Genomic DNA, 25,552 nt, shown 5'->3' on the forward strand with positions numbered 1-25,552 from the left:
TGGCTAAAGAGGTTACAGCAGTTACAGCTGTTCACAGAGCTAAACCATTTGTGTCTTCAGATTCTTTTAGCTTCTTAAGTAATTTCCCAGCTGCAGCCAAATAAGAACTCTTTTGTCCACAAGGGGTTTGAAACAGCCCATGCAGCTCTTTGTCTTAAACATCAGCAGCCATAGAAGCTAAAGTTTACATTTCTTTGTTTAATCTTTAGCTACTATAGTATGGCCAGCAGGAGCAGGGAAGTCATCCTGCCCTGTACTCAGCACTGGTTAGGCCACACCTTGAGTCCTGTGTCCAGTTCTGGGCTCCTCAATTTAAGGACATTGAGACACTTGAACATGTCCAGAGATGATTGAGCCCACCCACCCCCAACAGGAACACATCCAGATGGGGCTGGAAAGGCTGCAGAGAAGGAGACTCCACGACCTCTCTGGGCAGCCTGCTCCAGGGCTTCAGCACCCTCACAGTGAAGAAGTTCCTCCTCTTGCTGAGACAGAACCTCCTGTGCTGTGGTTTACATCCATCAGGACATTAGTTCCCCTCTCTTCTGAAAAGGCCAACGAGGCTGGGGAGAGGTCTGGAGCACAGCCCTACAAGGAGAGGCTGAGGGAGCTGGGGTTGCTTAGCCTGGAGAAGAGGAGGCTCAGGGGAGACCTTCTTGCTGTCTGCAACTAACTGAAGGGAGGTTGTAGCCAGGTGGGGGTTGGTCTCTTTTCCCAGGCAACCAGCACCAGAACAAGAAGACACAGTCTCAAGCTGTGCCAAGGGAAGTTTAGGCTGGAGGTGTGGAGAAAGTTCTTCCCAGAAAGCGTGATTAGCCATTGGAATGTGCTGCCCAGGGAGGTGGTGGAGTCCCTGTCCCTGAAGGTGTTCCAAAAAGACTTGGATGTAGCACTTGGTGCCATGGTTTAGTTGTCAGGAGGTGTTGGGTATTAGGTAATAGGTTGGACTTGATGATCTCTGAGGTCTTTTCCAGCCTTATTGATTCTATAAGCAAATACTAAATCTTAGCCAGATGTGCCCCTCCATTAGTAACTTTTCTTTGTAGAGATACTACTAAATCTGTGTTGGAAAACAGGTCTTCATGTTAAGCAGTGACTGACCTGTAAAAAGAACTCATGGGCATAATCCTCCCACAAGCAAGCATTCAAAAAGTTGGTGCTGCCTGCAGCAGTGCTGTGGCTGTCTTTGAAGCTTCCAGAAACAGAAAGGGCAGAGTCAGTGGAGCACAAGTGAAGGAATTGAGATGCTGAGAAAAAATTCTTTACAATGAGGGTGGTTGAGCACTGGAATAGGTTGCCCAGAGAGGTGGTTGAGGCCCTGTCCCTGGAGACATTCAAGCTGAGGCTCGACAGGGCTCTGGGCAACCTGATCTAGTTGATAATGTCCCTGCTGAGCACAGCAGGGTTGGACTGGATGACCTTTGAAGGTCCCTTCCAACCCTGGTGATTCTGTGATATGCCTATGCAGCTGTGCAGCTACTGACAGAGTAGCACAGTGGAGGCCAATGCCTCAGCCACTTACTCCAGAACACTCTGTCCTGAGCTTCCCTGAAAGCACAGCTCAAAAAAAGAGGGAGTTTTGCATAATGGAAAGTACCTTTACACAGCTTGAAGTCATTTCCTCAAGAGCTACACCTTCAAATACACTTATCACACATACAGAGCAGAGTCGCTGCTTAAGCACTCAAGTAAAGTTACCTTTACTTAGGATGAGGAGCAATGGCTTCAAACTGAAGAACAGATTTCAAGATGGAATGATGAATTTAAGAAGGACATTCAGACTCTTGAATGTATCCAGAGAAGGGCTACGAGTCTGGGGAGAGGCCTTGAGCACAGCCCTGTGAGGAGAGGCTGAGGGAGCTGGGGTTGCTTAGCCTGGAGAAGAGGAGGCTCAGGGGAGACCTTCTTGCTGTCTACAACTCCCTGAAGGGAGGTTGTAGCCAGGTGGGGGTTGGTCTCTTCTCCCAGGCACCCAGCACCAGAACAAGAGGACACAGTCTCAAGCTGCACCAGAGGAAGTTTAGGCAGAAGGTGAGGAGAAAGTTCTTCTATGAGAGAGTTGTTGGCCATTGGAATGTGCTGCCCAGGGAGGTGGGGGAGTCACCATCCTTTGATGTGTCCAAGAGGGGATGTGACATGGCACTTGGTGCCATGGTTTAGTAGTCATGAGGTCTTGGGTGACAGGTTGGACTTGAGAATCAATAAGGTTGGAAGAGGATCATAAGATTCTATGTTAAGAACAAGCTCTGCACCATGAGGGTACCTCAACAGGTTGCCCAGGGAGGTGGTTGGGGGCCCATCCATGGAGATATCCAAAGGTGAGGCTCTAAGCAACCTGATCTAGTTGAGGATGTCCCTGACGACTGCAGAGGGCTGGATGATCTTTGGAGGTCCCTTCCAACCCAGATCACTCTGTGATCTTCCTAGAACACCTTCTCATCATACCTTTGTTTTTCCTGAGTCCCACTGGAAGCGATGGTGCAGGCGCCAGCTGCTCAATGGCTACAGTAACCGCATTATCCACCCCCTGCAGATTCGGCTCTCCCGAGCCCCCGTCGGTCAGCACCTTGTCGCGCTTACGCTGCTGCCGCTTCTCTCTGTTGCTGATTTTTGTTTCCCAGGCACCTAAAATATCCCCCAAATCACAACATCACCACACAAGTCAGCAAGGAGGGAAGAGTTTCAGCTCGCTGTGTATGAGGGCTGAAGCCTGAACCCAGGGTCAGTCGACCTCAACACGTCTGACAGCGTGAAAGATTGGCCAGTGGGCGAGCTTCTCTGGATGCAGAGTGGTAACACCCTGCTGCACAGAGAACTTCACAACAGTAAGTAAACAGGACAACATGAGTTTTCTCCTGTTTCTTGATGAAGCATAAGTAAATGTTACACAGCTTCTAAGGCAAAAGATGGCTCATTGCACTGTGTGTGTGTTCAATACCTTCATCGACTTCCTTTCCATCTAGACGTGATGTATCTTGAACCGTTTTGGCATCTCCCTTTGATTTCTTCTTTTTCTTTGACTGCAATACAAATAAAAGATTATTAAATATGAACTTATTTTGAGTGGTCACATGTCACAGTGGCTTAGGAACGTCCCATGCCCAAAGTCAACTGAAACGGATTTTCCTGCACAGCCCTCTGCACGGCCAAGCCCCTGAAAGGAGGGACTGGAGCAGCTCTTGCTACGAGGACAGGCTGAGGGAGCTGGGGGTGTTCAGCCTGGAGAAAAGAAGACCTGGAAGGACCTTAATGATGCCTTCCAATAGCTGAAGGGATCCTACAGGAAGGCTGCAGAAGGACTTTTCCTAAGGGTGTCTAGAGACAGGACAAAGGGGAATGGTGGAAGCTGAGGAAGAGCAGGGGTAGACTGGAGCTGAGGAAGGAGTTCCTCAGTTCAAGGGTGATGAGACTCTGGGATAGGCTGCCCAGGGACTGTGGCTGCCTCCTCCCTGGGATTGTTCAAGAACAGGCTGGATGAAGCAAAGAACAGCCAAGTCTAGTTGAGAAGTGTCCCTGCCCATGGTGGGGAGCTTGGAGCAATGATCTCTGAGCTCCCTTCCAACCTGAACCATTCTATGAAACAAGCTCTGCTGATGGCATCACACTCAGAGTAACAAACTGCTTGGCAGGCAGGTGTCACCCTGGCAATGTTTGTGTTCTGCAGAGGCAGGTATGAAGTTATAGATGGAGAAACAAATGATACCAGTGATTCCTTCAAAGAAGTGCTAAGAGAATCCCAACTTGGAAAATGTTCTCTTTTCCAGGCTGAACAGCCCCAATTCCTTCAGCCTGTCTTCAGGCTGCCAGGAGAGGTGCTCTGATCATCTCTGTGGCCCTCCACTGGACCCAGCCCAGCAGATCCATGTCCCACCTGTGCTGGGGGCCCCACAACTGGACACAGTCCAATACAAAGGGTTAAAAAAATAATACTGAGGGGAAAAAGTTAAAAAAAAAAAAGATTAAAAACTGAGCCAAGCTTTTGGGAGAGAGGATACTGCAGAAGGCCTTGGAGCTTAATCTGTTGATAAGCTAAAGTGATGGCAAATTGACTTGACTATCTTCTTAGGAAGAAAAGGCAGCACTGAAAGACTTTTCAGTCTAGTGAAGGGAAGTGTAAGAACCACCAGATAAACCTGAATGGAGCAGCACAGACTGGATTTGAAGAGAGGTGGCTAATCACTCAAATGTTGTAAGGGGAACTATTCACTGATTCACTCTCTGGAACACCTGAAAAAGGAGATTCTAAGAGTGGTGGCTGTATTTCAGAGGATGACTAACAATTGTCAGCTTTACACATGACTTAGGGCTCTACTATCACCTACTCTTAGATGGCCAAGAAAAGTCTAACAACCTCTCCAGAATTTAGCAGTCCTAACGCCTAAAATCATCACCACAGCTGCAGCAGATAGCTTATGGGCACACAAGGACATGCAGTTCACTTGTCTTTGAGTCAGCATGCCCAAAAAGTGTCTGGTAGCTTCAACAGAGAATCACAGAATTGTCAGGGTTGGAAAGGACCTCAAGCATCAGCCAGTTCCAACCCCCCTGCCATGGGCAGGGACACCTCACACTACAGCAGGTTGCTCACAGCCACAGCCAGCCTGGCTGCAAAAACCTCCAGGCATGAGGCTGCCACCACCTCCCTGGGCAACCTGTGCCAGTCTCTCACCACCCTCATGGGGAACAACTTCCTCACATCCAATCTCAGTCTACCCATTTCTAGTTTTGTTCCATCCCTCCCAGTCCTATCACTCCCTGACACCCTAAAACAACCCTGCCCAGCTTTCCTGTAGCCCCCTTCAGATACTGGACGGCCACAAGAAGGTCTCCTGGGAGCCTTCTCTTCTCCAGACTGAACAACCCCTACTCTCTCAGTCTGTCCTCATAGCAGAGGTGCACCAGCCCTCTGCTCATCCTTGTGGCCCTTCTCTGGACATATTCCAGCACCTCCATGGCTGCTGGAAGCAGTTTAGCCTGTTAATGCAGCACCAAAACATCATTGATGATTGATCATTAGATACAAGGCAGTGCCAAAACATCTCTAACACTTAGGAACCAAAGGGTTAACTCATGGCCTACAGCCCTAGGGCATCCCCAACACAGATGGGGCTGCACTGAACCATCTCACTGGTTTGTTCACTGCTACCTTTACCCACAGAGCAGCTATCTCATTTCTGAAAAGCCTCCAAAGGAGAAGGGCAGAGTTCAAAAGCAACCCAAGAAGAATTATTTCTAAGAATAGAAACAAGCCAAATTATTTGCTGGAGCACCTTCTAAGGAGCAAATTAAAAAGCAAAGTGAAAAACAGCATGAAAAAGCAGTTATGAATTGCTTCTTGGAGCTCAAGCTGAGGATTAGTTAAGTTTATACCTCCATTTCCTATTTTCAGCTGCACTGGGAATGGAAGTTGAGGTCTTCCAAGCTCCCACCCACAAAGCCATAATGCCCCTGTTATTTTCTGAAGTCATTTTGGGCGTCCTTTTAGTGCCAGAGGTCTCCCAAGGGGCAGTTTAAGAGGACTGCTCCTCCAAGTCCTAACTCCAGTTTCTTAAATAGCTACCATCTACAGAGGCACCAACATGAAATGTCACACTTCCCGTGAAAGCCTCAGAGCTTAACAGGTTTAAAAATAAGCTTGTTACTAACAAATGCTGTTTTTGAGAAGCCCAAAAAAATCCCCATTTTGAAAACATATTTACTTCCCTGATCTGAGTTACTAGAACCTGATCTGAGAAACCAGAACCATAATTAGTTACCCGATTTTCTCACCCATCTGCCAAACTCACTGCTCTGAACAGTTGCTACCTCAGTACCAAACTGACTAATCCAACAAGTGATGCTAAAGGTTAGTGAGCAAGCTAGCTGGGCATTCTGGAGAAGCCTACTCCTTCAAAGTGTCACCCTCTGCAACCTAGAAAGCTGCCAGTGTGGGCTCTGCCACCAGTTAAAGAGCACGTGAGGAACTCAGCAGGCCTGCCACATCTTTGAAGTCTTTAGGATGCAGTGTCCCCCATGCAAGGACAATAGAAAAATAAACCTTCCTATCCTCATCTAGGATAGGATAGAATAGGATAGGATAGACCAGGTTGGAAGAGACCTTCAAGATCATCAAGTCCAACCCATCACCCAACACCATCTAATCAACTAAACCATGGCACCAAGCACCCCATCAAGTCTCCTTCTAAACACCTCCAGTGATGGTGACTCAGTGGTCTGCTTATTTCTAGTACTCCAGACAAGGCAGCTGTGAGGCTGCAAACAGAACAGGCAGTGAAATTTAACATCCTGCAAGCTCACCCACAGAGGCACTTCTTAGCTCCTTACAAAACCTAAACCAAACCACTGTACTGTGCAAAAGAAGAAACTCTTCACAGTGGCAACAGAATCATAAACCCTATGAGCAACCCAGACATTACCCAAAGCTGTCCCCAGCCCAAAGCAGAACAAGAGGATACAACTTAAATTACTACCCTGAAAAAGCATCCATGGAATTCACAATCCAGAAGCAGATAAGAAATACAGAAACACAAGAGGGTGTGGTTTTCACTGAAAGCATAGAGTCAAGCATTAAGAAAAATACATAAATCCTAGAATGGTTCAGCTTGGAAGGGACCTCAGAGACCATCTGCTTCAACCTCCCTGCAATGGACAGGTACACCTCTCACCTAGACTCAGCTGCTCAAGGCCTCATCCAACCCAGCAGTGAACATATCCAGGGAGGAGGCAGCCACAGCCTCCCTGGGAGCCTATTCCAGAGTATCACCACCATTGGACTGAAGAACTTCTTCCTCAGATCCAGTCCAAGCCTGCTCTCCCTCAACTTCAAATCATTCCCCCTTGGCCTGTCTCTAGACACCCTCAGGAGAAGTCCCTCTGCAGCCTTCCTCTAGGATCCCTTCAGGTACTGGAAGGCAGCTCTAAGGTTCCCCTGGAGTCTTCTCTTCTCCAGGCTGAACACCCCCAGCTCCCTCAGCCTGTCCTCACAGCAGAGGTGTTTCAGCTCTTGGATCATCTTTGTGGCCTTCCTCTGGACTTACTCCCACAGCTGTATGTCCTTCTGCTGGGGACACCAGAACTGGATGCAATATTTAAGGTGGGGCCTCACAAGAGCAGAGAAAAGGGACAGAATCCCCTCCCTTTGCCTGCTGGCTACACTCCTCTTGATGCAGCCCAGGATCCAATTTCCCTTCTGGGCTGTAGGAGCACACTGCTGGCTGATGTAGATTCTGTGCATTGAGACTGCTAGACACATGCACATGCTACTGAAATCCCACCCACTGACCTATCCCACCCACCCCAAGCTATACAAAACCACACATACAGGACCCCCTACAACCTTCTTAGGAGGTTTGTAACATTCCAAATGCAACGGATTCCCCCAGAGGCTTAACCAACTGAAGCAAAGCCTGTACAATTGCCTATAGGATAAAGAAAGATATTGGGTACCTTTTTAAGTGAGGGGTAACAATCAACCCCTGAGCCAACTGTGCTTTGCCCGGGGCTCCCTGAAGTGATACAGAACCATAGATGGTTGAATAACCAACCATAGCCCTGTGGTGGTATTGAGCTCCTGGAGCTGCAGCTCCCACTTAGTATTTTAAAAGTCATAGAATCAACAAGGTTGGAAAAGACCTCAGAGATCATCAACTCCCACCTATCACCCAATACCTCCAGACAACTAAACCATGGCTTCAAGTGCCACATCCAAGCCTTTTTTGAACACCTCCAGGGATGGGGACTCCACCACCTCCCTGGGCAGCACATTCCAATGGCCAATTCCTCTTTCTATGAAGAGCTTCCTCCTCACCTCCAGCCTAAACCTCCCCTGGCACAGCTTGAGACTGTGTCCTCTTGTTCTGGTGCTGGGTGCCTGGGAGAAGAGACCAACCCCCACCTGGCTATAACCTCCCTTCTGGGAGTTGTAGAGAGCAAGAAGGTCTCCCCTGAGCCTCCTCTTCTCCAGGCTAAGCAACCCCAGCTCCCTCAGCCTCTCCTCACAGGGCTGTGCTCAAGGCCTCTCCCCAGCCTCGTTGCCCTTCTCTGGACACCTTCAAGTGTCTCAATGTCCTTCTTAAACTGAGGAGCCCAGAACTGGACACAGGACTCATGGTGTGGCCTAACCAGGGCATAGCACAGGGGCAGAATGACTTCCTTGCTCCTGCTGGCCACGCTCTTCCTGATGCAGGCCAGGATGCCATTGGCCTTCTTGGCCAGCTGGGCACACTGCTGGCTCATGTTCAGCTGTGGTCAACCGCTACCCCCAGGTCCCTTTCTGCTTGGCTGCTCTCCAGCCACTCTGACCCCAGCCAGATCACTATGTTGCTCTATACAGCTACCTGAAAGGAGGTTGTAGTAAGGCTGATGTGGGCCTCTTCTCCCAAGCAACTAATAACAGGAGAGGAGGTAATGGCCTCCTGCATCAGCTGCATCAGGTGAAGTTTAGATTTGGTATTAAGAAGAATTTCTTTTGAGAAAGAGTGGTGAGGCATTGGAGCAGGCTGCCCAAGGAAGTGGTGAAGTCACCATCCCTGGAGGTGTTCAAGAAATGAGTAGGTGTTGCACTTTTGGACATGATCTAGTGGTCCTGGAGGTGTTGGGTAGAAGGTTAAACTGGATGAGCTTAGAGGTCTTCTCCGACCTTAATGATTCTACAATTCTATGTTTGCAATTTCAGAGTTAAGCTCGAGTTCACCATTTGAACATTGCACCTACTTAGAAAGCTGCTGGAGGTAAAGTAGAAGCTGGGAAGAAAACTACAGTTATTCCTTCAGGATCTAATTCTGGTTTGTTACTGAAAAACCACCCCAAAGTCAATCTGATAGGGACATGTGGAGAAGAGGAAAAGAAGAGTGTGCAGCATGGAAGTGTAGACCAAGCCCATTTCACAGAGAACTCCATTTGTCAATGCTAAAAATGTTTAGAACTCAACAGCCAGCTAACAGGATTTGGTCTCTTAGCCAACAAAAGAACCACAAAATGAGTTAGTCAAGTAAGTTAAAGCTTGAATTAGCTAAACGTGTCCAGAGAAGGGCCATGAGGATGATCAGAGAGCTGGAGCTCCACTCCTGTGAGAACAGGCTGAGAGAAGTGGGGTTGTTCAGTTCAGAGAAGGCTCCCAGAAGAAATCATTGTGGCCTTCCAATATCTGAAGGGGCCTACTAGAAAGCTGGGGAGAGACTTTTGAGGGTGTCAGGGAGTGATAGGACTGGGGGCAATGGAAACAAACTAGAAATGGGTAGATTCAGATTGGATGTGAGGAAGAAGTTCTTCCCCATGAGGGTGGTGAGACACTGCAAGAGATTGCCCAGGGAGGTGGTGGAAGACTCATGCCTGGAGGTTTTTGCAGTCAGGCTGGATGTGGCTGTGAGCAACCTGCTGTAGTGTGAGGTGTCCCTGCCCATGGCAGGGGGGTTGGAACTGGCTGATCCTTGAGGTCCCTTCCAACCCTGACAACTCTATGAAATTACAGCAATCAGCTAGTGATTTCTGGCTCTCTATGCACAATCACTTACATTTCCAACACTCCTCAGTATAGATACAACAAATCCACCTTGCTGTATAAATCAGAAACCCACAACAGCAGGAACATTTATGCAGAACATTAGCAAAAGAGCCAAGTCAAGAATGACTGTCAAAGGCCTACCCCAAAAGATATCCACACTGCCCACAAACAACAGCTTTTTATTCTAAGGCTGGAAGGTCTTAGCCCTCACAGTGCAATAAAATAACTGCCATCAGCATGGTTACCTTTCAGATAAAGCCACAGGGCAAGCTTAGAGGAAAAAAAAAGTTGTTTTTAATGTAGCTGTTCAATCTGCATAACAAAAAGCTCACACTGGAATTCAAAGCCCATATTTGTCAGCAGAAATTAAGGACTCTACTCACTAATGGATACCTCTGACAAAAGAAATAAGCAGACACATGGTCTTAATCCTTTCAATAGTCATTCCCCTCCAACCCCCCGCCGCCTCCCCAGTTGTCAGACCATTTCCAAGCCCCTTAACAATACTATCATTATGCTGCATCCCCACAGAAGCCAGCAGAGGATGAAACACAAACTTCATTTTCACATGGTGAACCATCAGTGTTTAGCAAGGAGGCGGAGAGAGAGGTGGGCTTCATGCAAATACTCTGTCACAAGGTAGCCAGGCAGAAAGGGACCTGGGGGGACTGGTTGACAGCAGCTGAACATGAGCCAGCAGTGGGCCCAGCTGGCCAAGAAGGCTGATGGCATCCTGGCCTGCATCAGGAAGACTGTGGCCAGCAGCAGCAGGGAAGTCATTGTGCCCAGTACTCAGCACTGGTTAGGCCACACCTTGAGTCCTGTGTCCAGTTCTGGGCCCCTCAGTTTAGGAAAGATGTTGAGTTGCTGGAAGGTGTCCAGAGAAGGGCAATAAAGCTGGGGAGGGGTCTGCAGCACAGCCCTGTGAGGAGAGGCTGAGGGAGCTGGGGTTGCTTGGCCTGGAGAAGAGGAGGCTCAGGGGGACCTTCTTGCTCTCTACAACTCCCTGAAGGGAGGTTATAGCCAGGTGGGGGTTGGTCTCTTCTCCCAGGCACCCAGCACCAGAACAAGAGGACACAGTCTCAAGCTGTGCCAGGGGAAGTTTAGGCTGGAGGTGAGGAGAAAGTTCATCCCAGAAAGAGTAATTGACCATTGGAATGTGCTGCCCAGGGAGGTGGTGGAGTCCCCATCCCTGGAGATGTTCAAAAAAGGACTGGATATGGCACTTGGAGCCATGGCTTAGTTAGTCATGAGGTCTTTCCCAAGCTTATTGATTCTACGATGTGAGAAGTTAAGAACCTATTCCTTCAGCTCTTTCCAAGCCCAAAAGCAACTAGCACTCTTCACTCCTGTAAGTCACAGCATTTCAACTCACCAATAGCTGGGAGACAACTGCAATGCTGTGCACTGTGAAGCGTGGCATTGTTGTTTCACAGCCCACAAACTGACCTTTTCATTCTTCTTTTCTGCCTCCACCGGCTGCTTGGCGGTGTCCTTCCGAACGGTTTGGATGACTTCATCCTCAGACACCTCAAGGAAAGAGCGTCCATTAGGCTGTGAAGGATAAAAGCATGGGAGAAAGCAGATGAAGCAAAGCTCAAATGACACTGTTAACTGAAATGCTGAAATTGGCTGACTGGCAAACGCTCACAAGGTGAAATAAAGCAGTCAGAACTCTGGACTGGCGCGCAGAAAAACGCTGCTGCAAAGCTGTACTCCCCAAAGAGGAAAGGAAACAGGTCTCCTCCCCCAGCAAAGACAATAAAAAGCATTTTTACAAGTGTTAGCCGCTCTCCATCATTTGCCTCCAGTCCTGGCTCACCAGAGAGGTCCCAGATGACTGGAAACTGGCCAGTGTGGTCCCCATCCACCAGAAGGGTCGGATGGAGGAACCTGGAAACTCCAGGCCTGGCAGCCTGACCTCAGTGCCAGGGAAAGTGATGGAGCAGATTATCCTGGGGGCAATAACTGCGCACCTGAAGGATGGCCAAGGGCTCGGCTCCAGCCAGCATGGATTTAGGAAGGGCAGGTCCTGCCTCTCCAACCTGATCTCCTTCTATGATCAGGTGACCACCTGGTGGGTGTGGGGAGGCTGTGGATGGAGTCTATCTGGACTTCAGCAAGGCCTTTGACACCATCCCCCACAGCAAACTCCTGGCCAAGCTGTCAGCCCCTGGCTTGGACAGCAGCACTCTGAGCTGGGTTAGGAACTGGCTGGAGGCTGAGCCCAGAGAGTGGTGGTGAATGGTACCACAGCCAGCTGGCAGCCAGGCACCAGTGGTGTCCCCCAGGGATCAGTGCTGGGCCCCATCCTCTTTAACATCTTCATTGATGATCTGGATGAGGGGGTTGAGTCAGTCATCAGCAAGTTTGCAGATGACACCAAGTTAGGAGCAGATGTTGGTCACTTAGAGGGTAGAAAGGCTCTGCAGAGGGACCTCGACCGACTGGACAGATGGGCAGAGTCCAACAGGATGGCATTCAACAAGTCCAGGTGCCACGTGCTGCACTTTGGCCACGGCAACCCCATGCAGAGCTACAGGCTGGAGTCAGAGTGGCTGAAGAGCTCCCAAACAGAGAGGGACCTGGGGGTGCTGATTGACAGCAGCTGAACATGAGCCAGCAGTGTGCCCAGCTGGCCAAGAGGGCCAATGGCATCCTGGCCTGCATCAGGAACAGTGTGGCCAGCAGGAGCAGGGAAGTCATTGTGCCCTGTACTCTGCATTGGTTAGGCCACACCTTGAGTCCTGTGTCCAGTTCTGGGCACCTCAGTTCAGGAAGGACCTCAGGGAACTGCTTGTGAGACTCCAGTGCAGAGCCACAGAAATGGTTAAAGCAGTGGAACATCTTCCTTATGAGTAGAGCCTGACTGAGCTGAGGGCTGTGTAGCTTGGATCAGAGGAGTCTGAGGGCTGCCCTCATTGCTCGTGTTAAAGATGTGCAGGGCAGTGTCAGAAGGACAGAGCCAGGCTCTGCTCAGGGATGTCCAAGGACAGCACAAGGGGCACTGGGGGCAAGCTGGAGCAGAGGAGGTGCCACAGGAACAGAAGGGAAAACTTTTTGCCTGTGAGGGTGGCAGAGCCCTGGAGCAGGCTGCCCAGAGAGGTTGTGGAGTCTCCTGCTCTGCAGACTTTCCAACCTCACCTGGATGCATTCCTGTGCAGACTACCCTGGGTGAAGCTGCTCTGGCAGGGGGGTTGGACTAGCTGATCTCTGGAGGTCCCTTCCAACCCCTAACGCCCTGTGATTCTATCTTAATCCTACTCAACAGAAGAATTGCTTATCAGAAGGTAGATTTCTGAGAATGCCCAGGTTTCAGAACAGCTACAGCTGATGTGCCATGCATTACCTAATGAAATGAACACAATTACCACCTTGCAGCAGTTTAGCAACAGGCTGAATTTTTAAAGTCATTTCTACCTTGACCAAATTTCAGCAATTTCTACTTCTGCATATCCCTCACAGCTCATTTCCTTAACAAGTTCAGCTTCATAGTAGAACAGAAATTAGAAGCCAAACACAAAGCATGACTACACATGACATCCCATTGTTCTTTTCAGACAGATTTTCATTACAGGTGCTACATTATTCTACCCTTTTCCCCTCACATAATAAAGGAAAGAAAATTAGCATGCATTATTTAACACAGAAGGTTAAAACTCTGGACTCATAAAATTAGTCTTTATCATCACCTTTGACAGCAAAGGCAGACATCTTAGTCCTGCATCTACATTGGGCCAACCCCAGGCACATCCAGGCTGGGTGCAGAGTGGCTCTGAAGAGACTTGGGGGTGTTGGTTGCTGAGCAGCTCCCCAGGAGCCAGCAGTGCCCTCATGCAGCCCAGCAGGCAGCTGTGTGCTGGGCTGCAGCCAGAGGAGCGTGGGCAGCAGGGCAGGAGAGGGGATTCTGCCCCTTGACTCTGCTCTGCTGAGACCCCACCTCCAATCCTGCCTCCAGTTCTGGTGTCCCCAGCAGAAGGAGGACACAGAGCTGCTGGAGTGAGGCCAGAGGAGGTCACAAGGATGATCCAAGGGCTGGAGCACCTCTGCTACAAGGAAAAGGCTGAGGGAGCTGAAGGTGTTTGGAGGGGAGGAGACTCTGGTAGGACCTTAGAGCTGCCTTCCAATCCCTGAGGATCCTAGAGGAAGGCTGCAGAGGGACTTTTCCTGAGGACATATAGAGATAGGCCAAGGGGGAATGGTTTGGAGCTGAAAGAGAGGAAGCTTAGACCAGATCTGAGGAAGAAGTTCTTCAGTGCGAGGGAGGCGAGACTGGAACAGGCTGCCCAGACCACGTTGTGGCTGCCTCCTCCCTGGGGATGTTGATGGCCAGGTTAGATGAGGCCTTGAGCAGCTGAGTCTAGTTGAGAGGCATCCCTGCCCATGAGGTCCCTTCCAAGCTAAGCCATTCTATGATGATTCTGTATGATTCCTAAAACCATTACTACAGTTTTGCTTAGGTTGTTTATCATGAACAAACTACTCTGAAGTTCCTGTGCTTAACTGCAGAAAAGATGAACATAAGCAAAGCATTCTGTGATTGTCAGGCATCTATTTCACTGAGTGAAAAACAATTGCCAAGAGTAGCAACTGAGGCCCTCCAAATTCCACACTGATTCATGCTCATAGTGATTCAGACTGAAAATAAAGACATCAAGCATAAACAAGTACTTCCTAGTTGCATCAATTTCTGCAATTTCTTTCAAAATGAAGTCCAAACTGGCCTGGCCTTATTTTTGCTATTAAAGAAACAAAAGCTCTTTTCACTCTCTATCACATGGACCTGACTGCTCTAAGCAAAGGCTATGTTCCAGCTTAATGTGACCTGTTCCTCTGCACAACAGAGCTGATCCTCAGTTCAAGTGGCACAGGCTTGCATGTCTTACCATGTTATATATCATGCTTGCAAATCACCCTTGCTATGATTTCAGCAGTGCATACCATAGTAATCCTTCCTGTAGTTAGCCAGTATGCCAACCTCTGATTTTGCATCTATTATTAGAAATTGAAAGCTCAGGTCAAATAACCACTCATCTCCTGCAACCCCCAGGGTTCAAAGGAGGCTTTGCACATCTAAGTTGCAGTACATTTCTCACAGCATTTTAAAAACAAGCTGTGTTTTACAGAGCTGTGCCTCCCAACTCTGAAAGTTCTCTCAGCAAAAGCTCACAGCACTCAAAACTCCAAGAGGATTCCAAAGACCTGACATTCAATCTGGAAAACGACCTGCTGCCAAAAAGCAGTTCTCCAACGCCTCTGTAGCCTCCAAATTCTGCACAGTCATGGTATTTGTGGTGTGAAGCCTTTCAGACCATGCTGGCACCCATGAGCAACGTTTAAGATCTCAAGCTGGTGAAAGAACCACTATTTCTAAGTTCTTTGCCAGTAGATTTAGGTAACAGATTTGCTGGAGTCCTGTCAAAAATGTTTCAAACCAGCTAACTTTCAATTCTGTACCTTGCTTTGCTTCTTTGCTGTTCAGAGTATCATAGGGTCAGGGTTGGAAGGGACCACAAGTATCATCTAGTTCCAACCCCCCTGCCATGGCCAGGGACACCTCACACTACAGCAGCTTGCTCACAGCCACAGCCAGCCTGGCTGCAAAAACCTCCAGGCATGAGGCTTCCACCACCTCCCTGGGCAACCTGTGCCAGTCTCTCACCACCCTCATGGGGAACAACTTCTTCCTAACATCCAAGCTCAATCCACCCATTTGTAGTTTTGCTCCATTCCCCCCAGTCCTATCACAGTCCTATCATCCAGCCTGGGCTTAAACACCTCCAGGGACAGGGCCTCAACCACCTCCCTGGACAACCCATTCCAGGGCTTCACCACTCTCATGGTGAAGAGCTTCCTCCTCATGTCCAGCCTGAATCTCCATACATACAAACCCTGCACTGAATGCCACTTTTTCAATCCCCTCTCAAATATTCAATAGCCAGAAGTTTTAATCTTTAATTGCAAAACCAATTCAGCCATTTCTTTGAAGTAATAAATTAATTCATATTCATTAAGAACCCTCTGGGGGGAAAAAAACCAACCATCCACCTGACTGTTCAAAATCAGATGAGCTGACAGCATTATGTAGACAACAGCCATTAGAAATATCATAGTATCAGTCAGGGTTGGAAGGGACCACAAGGATCATCTAGTTCCAACCCCCCTGCCATGGGCAGGGACACCCCACACTAATATGATTAAACCCTGCTACTTTGCTATGTTTCTCCCTGAACTGTGTAGTCTCCTTTTCTGTAGAAGCTTTTCCACATTTAACTTGCTGCCCACAGATGAATCATAGAACTTCAACCAAAACTCATGTGACCATTCTGGGCTATACCAAAGTGAGCAAGAGAAGTGGGGAAGAGGGAAGGGGTTTTTTTCCCTATAATAGTCAGAAATGTTTCTTCCAAAAGACAACAGCTACAAAGATTGAAAGTTTAGGCTCAGACATTAAACACCACTGACAACATTAATCCATTCAAATTGTGCAGTTTGGTACATGCCACTTCTCCCCCTCCCCCCCAAAAAACTAGAGGGAAGATGCAACAAGGCAGAAATAGCTCTGTCAAAAGCCCTACTGATGCCTCAACACTTTTCTTGCCTGCTGGCCTTAAAAAGCTCAATATTTAAACAAATCTTCTTCACACACATTCATTTAAGGGCATTAAGATAATCCAGAAGTAGAATAAAGGGGTTTGGCAAGACTGGCAAAATGGGAGAAAAATTGTTCTTTAAATACATTGCAGTGCAATGGATAACTCAGTTTCACACTTCAAATGGCAGTACTGAAATTGCCATCATCTGAGCCTTCCAAGGCTGTATTAGCCAAAGTCCTTAGTTACACATTGTGAAGATAAAGGTACTTAGATTATCTCTGGCCAGTGAAAGAATCCTTTTATCAGTATTATTTTCTGTAAGCTTCTCTTAAGAGAAACAAAGCAATTTTCTCTTTTGAGCACTGGAGGATCCTGCAGTGCTGCTTCTCCTGCACTTTGACAATTAACATCTACCCAAGACCAGCAGCTACCAGTTGGAAGCCTGAGAAAGTCTGTCTGCATTTGTAAGTGCAACAAGCAGAGAAGTCATAGCTTGAAAAGTCAGTTTCTTATTTGCTCCTGCATGAAAATTCTCAAAAGCAAATGCTCCTGCTCATGTGTGTAGCATTGACTGTCCAGGTGTACTTCAAACCACAGGAAGTGCACAGTCAACTGGGGATTTTCTGTCTCAGCAAGAGATGCTTCAAGTTGCTTTCTACAGCTGTAGCAGAGCACTCTCCAGTTTCTGTGTTCTGCAGACTGCCATGGAAGAACATTTTCAGCTTTTTCCACTTTTTAAACCTCCAGCAGAAGAGAGGCAAAGCAATTATTCTGAAGGGAAAGGGATTTAAGATGAAGAGAGTTTTGGAAAGAAATTAAACAGGAGACAAACACCTTTGCCCCTGCCAGGAGCTAAAAACCCCCATTCATTAACAAGAAAGAAAGAAAAAAGAAGCTTCAAGTTTAATCCATAGAATCTAAAGTAAGGATACCATGATACTCCCTTGCTCCAAGCAGCTGAAGAAAGCTGGAACTAACTCTTTAAACTATAGTGTTAATGAATGCTAAACTGTTTCAGCTTCATTTTTCCCTCAGCCTGCCCAGAGCAAGTAAATAAACAGAAACTCATAGCTGCTACTGTATCCAGCCAAGGCAGGGCTGGCCAACCAAGCTTATTTTACTAAAAATACCCTTTCAGTTGGAGCCTACCTATGCAGGAACCCAATCAAGCCATGTGCAGCAACACAGATTTACTAGCCCTTCTTCAGAACGGGTTCAGTGAAGAGTATGACTGATCCTGACTGATGACAGTTAACACATCACCTGCCAGACAATGAGCTCAGCCATTCTGGATTGAAGTAACCCTTACAGCTTTTAATTAGACATCTGTAGTGTGCTCTTGAAGGCTACACACCAGTTGCTCTAAGCTTTCCAAAATGCCTGCAATGGAAATCTAGACCCTGGCATAGCAAGCCTTGTAGTAAATCTACTGATAATAGGCTTAGTCTTTTCCCTCCACAGACCTCAGCATTAGCATCAGGGCACACAAAACCACAAGATAACAATGACTGGACAGCAATCTGGAAGGATTTTTATTGCATCTTCAGATTTGCAATCTTATTTGGGGCATTTTTCTGGTGTAGGTCAAAAAAAAATACTGGAACATGCTAACAGAGGTCTCGAGGAACTGATCTTGGACACCAAGCTTGAGGCAGCCCTGTTAAACTCTGCCACTGCTATAAACTTATTTGCACTGCAGTTGATGATTCAGTTTGTTCATTTTCTCTTTGGAGAAGGTTGGGCTTGGTTTGTTTCACCTCTGCACAGAAACAGAGTGCAACAAAACTGACCATCTGACTACTACAGAATGACAGCCTGATACCCCCCCAGAAAAACCCTATTTTACTCTTCTGATTACAAAAACAGTTGCTTTCACATAGCCCTAACTTAACTTTTGGGCTCGAGTAAACCAAACCTGCAAGAGCAAGCATTTATATTCACCAGAAAAAAAAAGTGAGTTAAGCCTTATATAAAACACAAAGTTTGCTCTCCTGAAGCCCTGCACTGCAGAACATTGCCAAGTTAAAAGTGCATCTACCTCTTCACTGTCTCTTCTGCTGAGGCATTTTTTGAATGCCATCAGTGATGACTTGCAAGAGTTTATGCTTTGGGTTTAGAATGGAGTTTAAAGAATATGGGGGGAAAAAAAATAACCTGAATTATTTGTTTTCAGAAAGGCATCACACACACACAAAATAAGTAAGAAAATCTCTACTAAGTCTTGAAGGATTTGCTGTTCAAGGTGACAAAAAAAACCACCCTGCCTCTTTAAATGGGCCTTCTCCAAAATGGAGATCTTAGCTCCAGTGGAAAGGTTCTGAATCACAATGCTTCCTCTTCTTGGTGCTCAGCATTCTGTCTTGCAACTTTCACAATCAACTTCAGCAAGTTCACTCAGGTTTACAGTGTATTGCAGACTTTTTTGGTTTAAGATATCTAGCCCTAACTTCTCATAAAAACACCCCAACAACCAAACTTCTCAAGCCTTAATGGTGCCACAGGCTCAAGTGAAGGCATAAACCCATTTTCTGGTCGTTAGGTAAACAATTCAGATTTTATAGAGCAAGATATAATTAAAAAGACACAGTTGTAACAAGCTGGGGACATCTGCTGCACTTTCATTCCTATAATCCATTTGGGCATAAATAGGATTACAAACATACTAACAATATAAAAGCTATTGAAGCAATCCCTTCGAGTTCCAAAACTGTGGTGACTGGAAGCTTTAAAAGGGCAGTTTCTGCATGCTACTAATTTTCTCATGAAGTGCACAAGTACTGTCAAAGATGGAAGGTTCCTACACCACATAGTGAGGGTTTAGGGGGGGGAAAAAAAAAAGACAGGAATGATCTGTTTTTTAAGAGGTTGCTAAGACACAGATTTCCTTATTAAAGGAGATGATCCTTACTGTAACAACTAAATCAGACATATTCCTACTGAGGCAAGCTCCCCACGAGATTAATGTTAACATGCTCTGCCAAAAACACAGCAAAAAGCCTTACTCAAGTTTGAATCAACACAGCATTTATGGGGCTTACAACGCTGCTTTCAGCAGTCTGTACCTGCCTGGACTGCCACCCTTGGCTTGAAATTCTGTGTCACTAAGGTCTCCGCTGCTAATTCCTAACCCTGCAAGCATTTGATGAAGGTTTAGTGTAACCTAAGGGACACGACAGAGCTCCAGAGCAGACAGTCAGGGCCCCCCTATCCCTTCCGCTGGCAAATAGCACCCAGGTGAATCGCACGGCGGCTCGGGGGGGGTGCTGCACGGCCTCCAGATCTTGTGGTCGGTTCTCCCCGTTCCCAGCGGCGCCTATCCGACCCGCGGTCGTTTCACCGAGCCGGTGGCACCGGGGACAGGGTACGGGGAAAGTCGTGCTCGGGACCGCTCGCCAGACACGTCCTCCCCTCTGCCGTCCCGCAGCCATCTCGCCGCTCCCGGCCGGGTGCCGCGGCACACGCCGCCGTCCCCACCCTGTCGCTGTCAATGAGCCCTTTCATCCCCCATCCCCCGCCGGCACCCGGGCCCAGCCGCCTCCCCGCCCCACCGCCTCCCTTCACCCCTTCCCTCCCGCACGGTGCGGCCGCCGCAGCCCGCCTCACCCGCGCCGCTTTCTCCGGCAGCTTCTTCTTGCTCCGTTTCTTCTGCTCGTCGCTCTTCAGGTGCAGCTGCCCGGGGCCCGAGCCCGCCGCCTTGCCCTGGCTCCCGCCGGCTGTCAGGCCCGCGCCGGCCGCCTCCTCACCCTTCCTTTCCGCCGCGCTCCGCGCTGGCTTCTTACGGAGGCCACCTCCGCAGGCCACGGCCAGCAACAGCCCCAGCAGCCCGAGCCCCAGCGCGGCCGGGACCACCAGGGCGAGCCAGGTGGGCAGGCCTTGCGGGTCGAGGCCCAGCTCGAGGCCCAGCTCGGCACGCAGCAGGCCTAGGCCGCCCGACAGGACGTCCCGCACCCGGGCCGCAGCCTCCTCGGCCTGCTGGGCCGCCGTCTCCTGCCAGCCCTCCGCAGCCATCGCAGCCCCCTGCCCCGGGAAGGCCCAACGCGGGCGGGGCAGCGAGGGAGCGCTCAGGCCGAGCGCATCGCAGCTTCAGGAGAGCCGCGGTCGCCTGGCCGAGCCGGAGCCAGCGGGGGAGGAGGACGGGACACGAGCGGCACCTCAGCGGGAAGGAGCTGCCTCAGCCCTAGAGGCGCCCGGGTCTCCTCCTCTTCCTCCCCGCCCTCCACCGACCGCGCAACGTCACCGCCCCGCCGAGGAGCCGCCGCTGCCGCAGCGCGCCGCCATCAGCGCCTCGCACGGCTCGGAGGCTGACGCCTGAAAGGCGGAGACACAGCTCCTCGCTTCCCACCCCTCAGCAGCCGCCGGGCGCTGCCGTCCTTCTCCCTGCCTGCCTCGCCCCGTCCTGCCCTGCCCTGCCCTGCCCTGTGCTGGGCGGTGCCGGCCGGCGGGCAGGCAGGGGGTGGCGCGGAGGGGCGGTGCGGGGAGCAGCCGCGACGTGGCACTCACCGAGCGGGGCGGGGGCGGCGGAGCGGGCGGCCGAGGAGCTGCTGGTGGCACCGCCCGGCGGTGGGGCCGCGCCGCCCCTGCGGGTAGGAGGGGAGACCCCCGGGGCGCTTCGCGCGGTGCCGGCGCCCGGCCGTGGCGGCTGCGCGGGGTGGCCGCCGGTCGGCGTCTCCCGGGGTTTCGGCGGGCCGTGCCCCTTCCCTTGCGGGCAGTCCCCGCAGAAAGACGTCGGTGCCGTGCGGAGTACGAGCGGCGCCTGGCGCGGCGCTGAGGCGGGGGGTGAGAGCCGGCCTCGGCGCCCCTGCCCCAGCGGCGGCCGCCAGCCCCCGCCGCAGCGTGGGTGCATGCCCACGGTGACGGTCACTGATCAGCGCTATTTTAGCGGGCCGTTGCCCCGGAGAGGCGACGCGGCTCCGATGCGGCTCCGTGAGGTGCCGGTGCGTGGGCGCTGCCGCCATCGGGGCAATCCCTGGTGCGGCCCTGGATGTGGTGCTTGCAGGTCAGGCTTCAGAGACTGCTTCAGAGGCCCTCGCTCCTCCAGAGCAAGCAGTTGAAAACGTTGAGGGGGGCGAAAAAAGACACCAGGCAAGGTAATACAACAACACAGGCGTTTTTTGCGAGCCATGTGTTGTTGTATGTCAGTTCCCACAAGCTAGCTTCAGGCATCGAGTTAAATAGCTGTATGAAAAACACAGCGGTGTGTATCCCACTGAGAGTGGCTTTGTCAGAAGCAGCTCCCCAAACTATGTTTCTCTATTTGAAACTATTTAAAAATGGGCCCTAAAAAAATTGACCCAAAATGCAATGTCTTGGTTTTGTTTCCCAGAAACCCGGTAGCACAGCACCCAGAGCTCCTGCAGAACCTGAGCTCTCAGAACCTCAGCTGGTGGCATCGAGTGGCCCTTACAGTGTAGCCATGTGTTGCTGGAAAGTTACATTGTGTCCCATTCTTCCCGTTTGCACGCCTATGTATAAAGAGTATTCCTTAGGGGTAAATAACAGCAGGCACCAGGACAGCTTAGGAGCTGCCCTGCTGGAGAGCAGCTCCGCAGAGAAAGGCCTTGGAGTGCTGGTGGACAGCAAGTTCTGCATGGGACAGCAATGTGACCTTGTGGCCAAGAGAGCCAAGGGCATCCTGGGGTGCAGCAAGCAAAGTGTGGCCAGCAGGGCTAGGGAGGTTCTTCTCCCCCTCTGCTCTGCCCTGCTGAGACCACAGCTGCAATCCTGTGTCCAGTTTTGGGCTCCCCAGTTTAAGAGAGACAGAGACCTGCTGGAGAGAGTCCAAGGGCGAGCCAGGACGATGCTTAGGGGACTTCAGCCTGTGAAGAGACGCTGAGAGCTCTGGGGCTGTTTAGTCTGGAGAAGAGAAGGCTGAGAGGGGATCTGATCAATGTCTATCCATATGTGAGGGGTGGGTGTCAAGTGGAGGGGGACAAGCTCTTGTGGGTGGTGCACAGGAATAAGCCAAGGAACAATGGATACAAACTTGATCAGACAAGGTTTCAGCTCAACATGAGGAGAAACTTCTTTGCAGTGAGGGTGGCAGAGGCCTGGAGCAGGCTGCCCAGAGAGGTTGTGGAGTCTCCTTCTCTGGAGACTATCCAAACCCACCTGGATGTGCTCCTGTGCAGACTGCCCTGGGTGATGCTGCTGTGGCAGGGGGGTTGGGACTGGCTGATCTCTGGAGGTCCCTTCCCGCCTCTAACAATCTGTGGTTCTGTGGTTCCCCTCTCATACCCTGTTAGAAAAACACTTCTGAGAGCTGTGTGGAACACCTGAAATACAAAATGCAACGCAATACAAATCATTTGTTTTACACAGCACGGCCGGAGCCTGCGCTGCTTTCATACACTCCTAATTTCACATCTTTCACAACTGGTTTTTACTGCCTTCAAAGGTTTTTAATAAACTGCTCCCAAATTGCTTCTGAGTCCTTTTTTTGTTGTTATTTCTTTTTTAATTAATCCAGCAGGCAGTGGAGTCCTGCTTTCCTAATGGACTTCACTTGGAACAAAGGGTATTGCTGGAAGTTTGTAGCAACAGTCTTGGGCAGGGCAGTTTACTGGTAGACATTTATATACTTCAAGAAGATTAGTGGGGTTTTTTAATTCAAGTTCATAATACTATCTATTTTAATATGGCTTTTGTGCTTTAGCATAGACCATGCCTGTTGCTTGGGAAATGTTAATGATCATTGTCCTGCTTGTTGCACTCTACCGTCCCAAACAGATCATTCTAGAAGTAGTTTCTCCGTTCAAGGTGGTCACCCAGAGAGTGGTGGTGAATGGTGCCACAGCCAGCTGGCAGCCAGGCACCAGTGGTGTCCCCCAGGGATCAGTGCTGGGCCCCATCCTGTTCAATATCTTTATTGATGATCTGGATGAGGGCATTGAGTCAGTCATCAGCAAATTTGCAGATGACACCAAGCTGGGGGCAGGAGTTGATCTGTTAGAGAGTAGGAGAGCTCTGCAGAGGGACCTTGACAGGCTGGGCAGATGGGCAGAGTCCAAGGCCATGAGATTTAACACATCTAAACATGCCACAACAACCCTATGCAGTGCTACAGGCTGGGGACAGAATGTTGGAGAGCAGCCAGGCAGAAAGGGATCTAGCGGTAGTGGTTGATAGTAGGCTGAACCTGAGCCAGCAGTGTGCCCAGCTGGCCAAGAAGGACAATGGTATCCTGGCCTGCATCAGGAAGAGTGTGGCCAGCAGGAGCAGGGAAGTCATTCTGCCCTGTGCTCAGCACTGCCCAGGCCACACCTTGAGTCCTGTGTCCAGTTCTAGGCCTCTCAGTTTAGGAAAGATGTTGAGTTGCTGGAAGGTGTCCAGAGAAGGGCAACAAAGCTGGGGAGGGGTCTGGAGCACAGCCCTGTGAGGAGAGGCTGAGGGAGCTGGGGTTGCTTAGCCTGGAGAAGAGGAGGCTCAGGAGAGACCTTCTTGCTCTCTCCAGCTCCCTGAAGGGAGGTTGTAGCCAGGTGGGGGTTGGTCTCTTCTCCCAGGCACCCAGCACCAGAACAAGAGGACGCAGTCTCAAGCTGTGCCAGGGGAGGTTTAGGCTGGAGGTGAGGAAGAAGTTCTTCATAGAAAGAGAGATTGGCCATTGGGATGTGCTGCCCAGGGAGGTGGTGGAGTCCCCATCCCTGGAAGTGTTTAGGAAGAGATTTGATGGGGTGCTTGGTGCCATGGTTCAGTTGATTAGATGGTGTTGGGTGATGGGTTGGACACAATGATCTCTAGGGTCTCTTCCAACCTAGTCAATTCAATTCAATTCAATTCAATTCAATTCAATTCAATTCTATTCTATTCTATTCTATTCTATTCTATTCTATTCTATTCTATTCTATTCTATTCTATGCAATAGAAGTCGAGGTGAGATGTGGTTTGATCTCCAAATACAATTTGAAAGCTTAATTCAGCTCCAGTGGGTTGATTATTTGCTTGGGTTGGAGCTTTGTTTTCTAAACCAAGGCCAGAGAGCGGCAGGTATCGTTCATTTTAAAGAAAACACTGCAAGAACCTGGTGGGGTTGAACTCCACACCCCCACAGCATTCCAGGGCTGCAGCAAGAAAAGGGAGGTCTAGGGAGGCGAGGTTCTCCTCTCCCTCCACACTGCTGTCTCGGCCCAGAGAGGGGAAGAGCCTCAGTTCATTTGAATATTCCCGTGTCATGAAATGAGAGGCACAAACAAGGCCAAAACAGCAACAGCCAGGCTGTTTATTACACAAATAAAATGGCTGGATCAGAAGGAGAGAGAGAAGAGAGAGAGAAGAGGAAAGGAATTATGTTACCACACCACTCACCCCCCAAGACAGTTTGATTCTGTGGAGCAAAGGTGCTGCAGGAGATGCTGGGTCTGTAGAGAAAGGGTTTGGCTGTAGAGGAGATGTTGTCCTCTGGGCAGCCTCTTCAGCTCCAGGAGTTGCAGCAGGCGGGACTCAGGACATGGAGAGAGGGTTCTGCTTCTTCCAGGCCCCATGGTGATGTCTCTCTCATTTTTCCTCTCCTAGTTTTTCTTCAGAGCAGCATTGCCCTGGGCTTTTCCTTCTCTCCTGTTTTCCTTCTCAGCAGCACTGTCCTTCTCCTGTGTTTTTCTTCATCTGTGTTTTCCTTCTTCTGTGCTTTTGGTTCTCAAGTCTTTTATACAGTTTTTAGTCCTTAGGTATGTGTCCAGGTATTGTCCCCCAGGAAATCAGGGGCCAGGTGGTGAATCCATTGTCTCACCCTCCTCCCTTTCTGGGCTGTCTGATGGGTGGGGATGATCTTGTCTTATGCATACTCCTGAAGGTGGCCTCGGTCCGTTGTTGTCAGGCCAGCTGTGGTCCAGTGAGCAGTCGTTATCTTTGCACCTTCCAAGAGTCGTTCCAGTGGCTCTACCCAATACACATCAGCTATTGTCTGGGCAAGCAGCAAAGGTGATTTTATCTTTGTTGAGTCACATCAGGAGAGACAAGATTTTAGTCTCTCACAATTGCCCTGGTGAGACCACATCTGGAATACCGTGTCCCGTTCTGGGCTCTCTAGTTCAAGAGAGACAGAGACCTGCTGGAGAGAGTCCAAGGGAGGCTACAGGGATCACTGTGGGACTTGAACATCTCTACTATGAAGAAAGATTGAGAGGCCTGGGGTTGTTAAGTTTTGAGAGAAGCCTGAGAGGGGATCTGATCAATGTCTATCACTATCTGAGGGGTGGGTGCCAGGATGAAGGTGATGGTCTCTTTTTGGTGGTGCCCAGTGATAGGACAAGGAAAAAGTACAAGCTGGAGCAGAGGAGGTCCCATCTCAACGTGGGGAGAAACTTCTTTACAGTCAGGGTGATGGAGCCCTGGAGCAGGCTGCCCAGAGAGGTTGTGGAATCTCCTTCTCTGAAGACTTTAAAGACCCGCCTGGGTGCGTTCCTGTGTGACCTGCCCAGGGTGCTCCTGCTCTGGCAGGGGGGTTGGACTGGACGATGTC

The 25,552-nt window shown here is 49.8% G+C and overlaps 1 protein-coding gene across 1 annotated transcript in view; it reads right to left on the reverse strand.

The window, feature by feature from the left end:
* Positions 1-20,469, reverse strand: part of MTDH (metadherin) — a 40,172-nt gene extending 19,703 nt beyond the window's left edge. Inside the window, exons 1-4 of the mRNA XM_054167363.1 lie at positions 19,702-20,469; positions 10,952-11,056; positions 2,939-3,020; positions 2,446-2,625 (exon numbers count right to left, since the gene is read on the reverse strand). Coding sequence (XP_054023338.1) covers positions 2,446-2,625; positions 2,939-3,020; positions 10,952-11,056; positions 19,702-20,106 — 772 coding nt within the window. The 5' untranslated portion in view covers positions 20,107-20,469. The remainder of the gene's footprint in view (positions 1-2,445; positions 2,626-2,938; positions 3,021-10,951; positions 11,057-19,701) is intronic.
* Between the last annotated feature and the right edge of the window lie 5,083 nt (positions 20,470-25,552).

The sequence above is a fragment of the Dryobates pubescens genome, chromosome 14 (genome assembly GCF_014839835.1).
Source record: "Dryobates pubescens isolate bDryPub1 chromosome 14, bDryPub1.pri, whole genome shotgun sequence".
Classification (NCBI taxonomy): domain Eukaryota; kingdom Metazoa; phylum Chordata; class Aves; order Piciformes; family Picidae; genus Dryobates; species Dryobates pubescens.